General features: G+C 45.5%; 1 protein-coding gene across 1 annotated transcript in view; it reads left to right on the top strand.

The window, feature by feature from the left end:
* brf1b (BRF1 RNA polymerase III transcription initiation factor subunit b) overlaps positions 1-6,634 on the top strand; it is an 86,171-nt gene extending 79,537 nt beyond the window's left edge. Inside the window, exons 17-19 of the mRNA XM_062550861.1 lie at positions 631-682; positions 3,909-4,131; positions 4,795-6,634. Of these exons, the coding sequence (XP_062406845.1) occupies positions 631-682; positions 3,909-4,131; positions 4,795-4,832 (313 nt within the window). The 3' untranslated portion in view covers positions 4,833-6,634. The remainder of the gene's footprint in view (positions 1-630; positions 683-3,908; positions 4,132-4,794) is intronic.
* The last annotated feature ends 866 nt before the right edge of the window (positions 6,635-7,500 follow it).

The raw sequence follows: 7,500 nt of genomic DNA, 5'->3' as shown, positions 1-7,500 counted from the left end.
TGTTTTTTTTTTTTTTTTTTTTTATTACGTTTGTGAGTCACACATCTAGTTTTGAAGAACTGATCGATGGCAAGCGTTCACGCAGTCACAATTCATAAACGGGCATACCGGTAGTTTTGTCTTGTTGAGATGCACAGTGGTTTTTACTTTAAAAACGGAGACAGAAGGGTTTGTTACACAGTGGTGCTGAAACGTCTTTGTGAAGACTGCAAGTTGAATCAGTGTGTCCCAGTCTGTCTCCTTTGGTTCAATAGTGCACCGTCCTACCGCTGTGAAGCACCTGAGTGTGCATTTGAGTTGCAAGTGATGTTACATTATCTGGTTTTCTTATTGGTGTCTATTGTAGCGTTCAGACCAAAGATTCGCGATGAGACGAGACGAGCTGTGACGTTCTAAAACCTTGCGACTGCGACTCAACATGTTGAATGCTCTGCAACGGCTCGCGACGGCCTGCAATTACGTGCAACGTTTAATTCGCTCGGTCTCGTTGTGTAGGATTCGGGAATCTTTGGATTAAATTGGGCTTACGTCTGCTTGTCTGCGATGGCCGAATGTCAGGGTTGTTACTATGTTGTCTTTCTTTTTTGTCGTCCTCTTCTCATGCTCTGTTCCTTCCTTTCTCTCTTGCAGACTCCGGCCGTTGATCGCCTCGTCGTCCAAAAAGAAGCGAACTCTTTCTGAGGTGAGTTCCGTTGTCTTCGTGGAAAACTTCACGGAAAAAATGGTCGATTCTCTTCAGCTTCCTTTTACAGTAGAAGGAGATCGTAGAATGTCATTTGGACATATTGATTTTGGTTCATAAAGCTGTGTGTCATACTCATTCACCTTCACAAGAAGAAGCATACAGCAATAGCATCCCTGTGACGTTAGCACTTTTCAGCTTGTTTTTGTATCTTAAAAGTAAGAGAAACAATACACTCAGCAGCATACGGTAGAACACCGTTTTAATACATCGTGTTCCATTTGTCTATGCTACTGAGTGTCCGTTCACTACTCTCATACCCTCTACAGTTATACACTTCATCTTGCAGCGGTTTGACATGTTCAGCACTTTTCTGCGCAGAGGACAGTGGATAACTATTTGCCATTGTGTCGTGGATTTTGGCTGTAGTATCCTGTCTGTGGTTACAACCACGTCACTGACAGCCTGGCAGAGGAGAACATTATGGAACAGTTTATACTCTGAGAGCTGAGAGCAAATGAGCACTTTAGCTATAAAACTCTAGATTGGATTTTTAATACTGTTGTAGCCAAAAGGCCCCATGTAATTGACCCCTACATTTAAATAAGCAGAGTGAGTGAAGAGAGTGAGAGATTGAGAATGAGAGAGTGAAACAGTGAAAGGGAGATAGTGTAAACAAATGAGAGAGAGAAAAAGAGAGAGAGTTAACCTCTCTTTTCTGGCTTGGCAAGGGTTAACTGGGTCAACTGTGCTGTTGCTTAGCAACCCTCTCGCCCTGTCCTGTTTGCTGAAATGGCTCTGGTCTCTCGTCGTCGTTGTTGTTGGCAGGACTGGGCGCGCTCAGTTCTCCTTACGTAACGATGTCCTTATTCCCACACGGGATGCAGATAAGCGGTGCTCCGCAGAGCGATGCTGTCTGTGGGGAGAGCTGTTCGCCCCCACTACCCCATCAAAAGCCATCAAAACGTCCGAGCATCTCTGTCAGAGCAATTGGATCTCTAGGGTAGATGTGGGCTCATAGAGGTTAGTGTGGGAGTGTGTGTGTGTGTGTGTATGGGGGGGGGGGGGGGTGCACTTGTTGATATGACCTCTCACCCCTCATCTATCCTAGTTTCTCTAAAAAAGGAGCCAGGCAGAATAATCTCGAAAACTGTAGAGGTTTGATTGGACATGTCGCTGAACAGAGGTCTGCCCTGCAGTCCTCATTCCACTCTTTAGTTCTACTGTCTATTCATATTATTCCTCCGCTGCGCAGGCACACACACACACACACACACACACACGCACGCACACACTTACACACACACACACACACACCATTTACCGCTCCCATAACGCAGCGTGCAAGCCTTGGTAATTACTCTCCGTTTGGCTCGGTCCGAGTGTTGTCCGCGCACGATCCCTGTGATTTCTGCCGCGCTGCAAGGAGCGGACGCAGGAGGCTTAGCCCGCCTGGAGGCCCCCCAGGAGAGACAGGGCCCGCAGGCCAGCGGTGGCAGGGATGCGGGGGGGGGGGGGGGGTGTATTTGGCTGCACTTTTCAATCCTAGACCTCTGGGTGTCGGGAGCCTGCTGGCCGCCCCATCGGGACAACCCGGAGATCACATTTGTGGCAGACTGGCGTCTGGGGTGGATGTGGGGGTGAGGAGGAGACAGGGCTATAATTAGTGCAGAGATATCATTTTTTAATTATTTCATCTCTTTTTTTCTTTTTTTTCCCCAAGTCTTCGGCGTTTTTTCCCTCTCCTGCACGTGATAATTAATTAGGCCTTGGCCTCCTCCGGGCACCGCTCCCCCCCTCACCCTGATGCCTGCTGGGATATGCAGTCCTGCTGTTACTGCTGTCAACCCCTTTTCGTTTCTCTCCCTCTCTCTCTCTCCCTCTCTCTTTCTCCCTCTCTTTCTCCCTCTCTCTTTCTCCCTTTCTCTCTCTCTCTCCTTCTCTCTTTCTCCCTTTCTCTCACTCTCTCCCTCTCTTTCTCCCTCCCTCCCTCTCTCTCTCCATCTCTTTTAGTCTGTTTTATCTCTTCGCTCAATATTCTATCTGTAACTCCCCTCTGTCTCTTTGTCTGTTTGTCTCTGGCTTTCCTCCCCCTCTCTGTATCTTCGCCCTTCTCTCATTAAAAGCCATTTTGTCTTCGCTGTAATCACCCCGGAAACCGCTGGGGAAATATTATTGTCTGTATGAGAGAGAAAAACTATATGAAATAGAGGAAATGAAACTCAATAGTTTACCCCTGGATGGCCACCTCTCTGAATTCTGCTTCTTTCCCTCTTCTATCCTTCCTATCTGTTTTCTGTCCTTCCTTTCTCTCTTCTATCCTTCCTTTCTATCTTATCTCCTTTTCCCTCTTCTTTCCTTCCTGTCTTTTATCCTTCATCCCTCTTCTATTCTTCCTCTCTCTCTTCTATCCTTCTTTTCCCTCTTCCCCCAATAATCCTTCTATTTCTTCTTCTCTCTCAAACTCTCACTAAAAGCTACAGTATGAGTCTAAAACCCTCTCTACCTTCTACTCTTGTTGTTTCTCTCTCTCTCTCACACACACTCTTTTTCTCTCTCGTATGTATTTCTCCCCTTCTGTCTCTCTCCCTCTTTCCCTCTCTCTCTCATTATCGTAGAATTAGAGAATTTGTGAGAGGAAACCAGAGTGACGTTCAATGATGAATCGAGAGTGATTTCAGGTAATCATAGGCATTTACGCCAGCAAGTCGTGGAAATCAAATTCGGTTATTTGCGTTGGTGATTGACAGCCATAGTTACCGAGTCTGCCTGCCTTCCGAAATGTCAGCGCAAAGATCGGCGGCAGAGGCTGATTGGTGGGCCAGAACATGGAGTTTCATAGCACACTGGAGGGGATGTTATGTTCCTCATGAGTGTGTGTGTGTGTGTGTGTCATTTGGAGACGTAGGTGTCACCTTTATCCTTAGAACACTCAGTGGGCAGACCTCTTAATTCTGTGTAAAACTCCTTTAAACTAAATTTGGATTGTGCTATGATAAATGTCTATCTGTCAATCCAAATAAAGAAGTAAAATGTGTGTGTGTGTGTGTGTGTGTGTGTGTGTGTGTGTGTCTGTGTGTCTGTGTGTCTGTGTGTCTGTGTGTCTGTGTCTTTGGCTGTGTGTGTTTGTGTGAGAGACCTTGTGTGTGTGGGTGTGTGTGTACTGTATGTGCGTGTGTACAATGCAATACAGCGATTAATGTCCGTTCGATTCTCACGATTCCAGACGGTCGCCAGTCCTCTGCCGTCACCGCTGGCCGCCACGACGCAGGAGACGCGCGCTCCGAGCCTGCCCTCGCTGCCCTCGCTGCCCACGCTGCCCTCGCCCCCGCAGGTGCTGGAGAGCGGACCCGTGGCGCCCGACGAGCCGGACGAGGAAGAGGAGGAGGAAGAGGAAGCAGAAGCAGAGGAGCCCTGCGTGAGCGCCATCCAGCTGATGGGAGGGAACGGTAAGAACCAATAGGCCTGGGGATCACTGCCTAATCTATAATCTATAATCTATAATCTAGCATCGAAATCTATATATTTTTTTAAACTACATCATGGGGCTTTTTGCCTTTATTTGGAGAGAGTAGCAACGACTGATCAGAAGCAAGAGAGAGAGATAATGTGAGTGAGGGAGTGACCGCAGGTTGGCATCAAGCCCAGGTCCTCATGGGCACTTTGACCTGTATGAGGGATGCTGCCACTTACTGTATGTCACATAAATATTGGGTTGTTTATGCAATCCCCTTGTGCCCGAGCATTCAGTGCAAACCTCTGATGTCAGAACTTTTAGATTCCCTCTGACATTTGATTTGTGTGAAACAGGGAAAGTTAACTTTTCCATAGGTACCTATTTTTCCAGTTGGCCTTGTGAACCTTCAGATAATTTGCTTGATTTTCCATCATGACACGGCCGTTAAATAAATGGGTGTAACATGCATTCATGCTCTGATTACAGTGTTTAGCTGTATCCATGGTGAATAGCATCATCAGGTTCCACAGCGACGCAGGAAGGTGTGAGCATTTTAGAGCAGTGGTCTGCTCTATACTTTCCTTTCCGTGCTATCCTTCATTGCATTATTGTTCTTATTCTCTCTCTCTGTCTCTCTCTCTGTCTCTGTTTCCAGAATATGGCTGTGATGCAGAAGAAGAGGAGGTCTTTTAGCCTCTGATGTTTTTGTATTCTACTTTAATTACTTTTTTTTTCTTTTTTTTTTAAAAAAAAAACTGTTGCAGTTGTTCTACTGCTATGAGTTGAACTTTGTGTTCGACCTCTCTCACTGTCCAGAGAAGACAGGGCACTATGTCCAGCCCCACTGTCCTTGCCTTTCTCGGCGATAGGCTTTGACATGCCCAGGCTAGTGGTTTTGGCCTCTCTTTGATTACAGCGCGACTCCTGGTTGGCCAGATGAGATTGGGTACACGTACGATTTCTCAGCCTCGAAATGAGCGGGCAGGATTGAGAAAGCCCCAGCAACAAAATGGGACCATGCTCCATCCAGATCAAGCGATAACCTTACCACCGGCCTGGAAATGAAAGAACGATTTTCCACAAATTGAAATGCCTTGAGTTATCTGTGGAGGTAGATTTTGTATTGCACCGTTCAAGTAACAAGCAACACACATGCACACACACACACACACACACACACACACACACACACACACACACACACAGTTTAGTTTAGTTTAGCTTAGCTTGGCAAAAGCCTCCCAATGAAATTTGTTTCCATGGCGGTATGGAGATGGCTCCATCTACAAAAGCTAGTCCACCACAGCAGTGAGCAATGAGCATGGCCAGCCGTGACGCTGGATTAGCGCTTGACCTTTCAGGGAAGCTAAAAGTTTAGCAACTTCAATCCGATTTGTCGAGATGAGGGGAAAGAGTGCAGTGAGGTACATACAGAGTGGTTGAATTCAGGAAAACAGTGGAAAGAAACTCCAATCAGGTTTAATCCAAGTGCACGGTGCAGATAGGCGAGCAATGCATTTCAGATGCGTTTGATTTTGTTTACTGATGTTAGGTTTTGTTTCGTTACTGATTCTAGCTTGCTTAGCTTATCTTAGCTTAGCCTAGCAACTACCTCCCCATGAAAGAGGCTGAGAAGAGGCTTCATTCATTAAACCTAGTGTACCATAACAAAGAGCGGGCCTGTCTTCAGAACTCCACTGTAGTACCACCGGATAAATCCTGTTCCCTCACTGGACTTCCTGATTATGTCCAGCAGCGACCTACAGTACATCGAATCAAACACACAAAACGCGTAAACTCTGTCCACTGGGTCTGCCGATTGGTGGGCCATCACAGACACGATCAATCAATCTATGAGAGCAGTTGATCACAGTCACAGTTTCCCACAATTACAGTCATGTAAGGGAAACTGTGAGAAGGAAACTCCGTTGGGTCCCTGTGTAAAAACAAATTGGAGATTGTCATTGCTGTGCAGCCAATACAAGCAGAAGGCCTTGATCCCTATGGAAAAGTGCAGGCACTTAAGACTGGTCCGCATGCGGTGCATCTCTGTAATTCTTCCCCACAGATTCAGGATTGTTGAAACCACGAGCAGATTTCTTTTATCTTTTATCTTTTATCTCCTTTTTACTTTTTTAACCCTGTACATATTTTGTAGAGAATGTTGCTGTAAATGTTTATCAATGTGTTAACCAGCTGTACAGTAAATATCACAGAATGTTAATGAAGTTGTGTTTCAAACCGCATAGATCTTGTAATAAGGGTTAATCTCACTCATTCCACAAAGAAATAAATATTTGTACTTTTTATTTATGAGTTTGCGTCACAGTTTAGCATTATTGTTTGTATGTTTTCTACTGGACGATGTAATGTTTTGTAGCTATGTAATAATGATACCAGTGGATGAATTGTGTGGTCGTCAGAGGGACCACTGCACTGGTCACCATGGTGAACACGAGGCATTCCACACGTGTAAATAAACAGGCTTTTCTAAATGTCTCTGCCTCCTCCACCACTCTCTTTAGCTCCAGCTTTGTGAGTCTGCTGCTGTGTGTGTGTGTGTGTGTGTGTGTGTGTCTGTGGTAGATACAGGATGTTATTGATATATCGACAGGAGTCAAGCAAAATAGACATGATACTTCTTCTGGAAGCACTGATGTGTGTGCGTGTGTCTGTGTCTGTGTGTTTGTGTGTGTGTGTGTGTGTGTGTGTGTCTGTCTGTCTGTGTGTGTGTGTGTGAGAATATCTTTGCGCCTAATGCGCAGTGCACACAAGTTCTTAAGTAGAATAGACCTTTTGGCAATGGCATAATTTGCAGATACACATTTCACATTAGCAGATTTGCAGATGCACATTGCACAGTACACACCCTCCATCAACCACACAGTGGGACAGCTGGTAATGATCCATCAGAACCTCTGAGTCATGTACGTTAACGTAGTTGTGTGCAGACATGTCCTTGAGTTGAAATGTGCATGCTACCACCAGCAGCAATGAAAGTGTGTGTGTGTGTGTGTGTGTGTGTGTGTGTGTGTGTGTGTGTGTGTGTGTATCTACACATACTGTAACAAACCATTTTCCTGCACTAAGCAGGTGACATCCCTTCTCTGAATTGATATGAATTTCAAAATAAAAGCTCTAACAAGTCAATATACTAGTCCTGCACTCATCTTTCCTCCACACTCTCTCTCCCACAAAGTGGTGTAGTCTATGTGATACGCAGGACTACGCAGTATACTGTACCCACTTAAAAAGCATCACCATCTTAGTGTACCCACTTTAAATAGGCAAGGACAGGTATTAACACAGTTGATCACCGTATACCCATTAGAACTAACTAGACTATACTCTTGAATTTCCC

Source organism: Sardina pilchardus, chromosome 12 (assembly GCF_963854185.1).
Source record: "Sardina pilchardus chromosome 12, fSarPil1.1, whole genome shotgun sequence".
NCBI lineage: Eukaryota > Metazoa > Chordata > Actinopteri > Clupeiformes > Clupeidae > Sardina > Sardina pilchardus.
The sequence above is the reverse complement of the archived record's forward strand: the minus strand, read 5'-3'. Positions and strand labels throughout refer to the sequence as shown.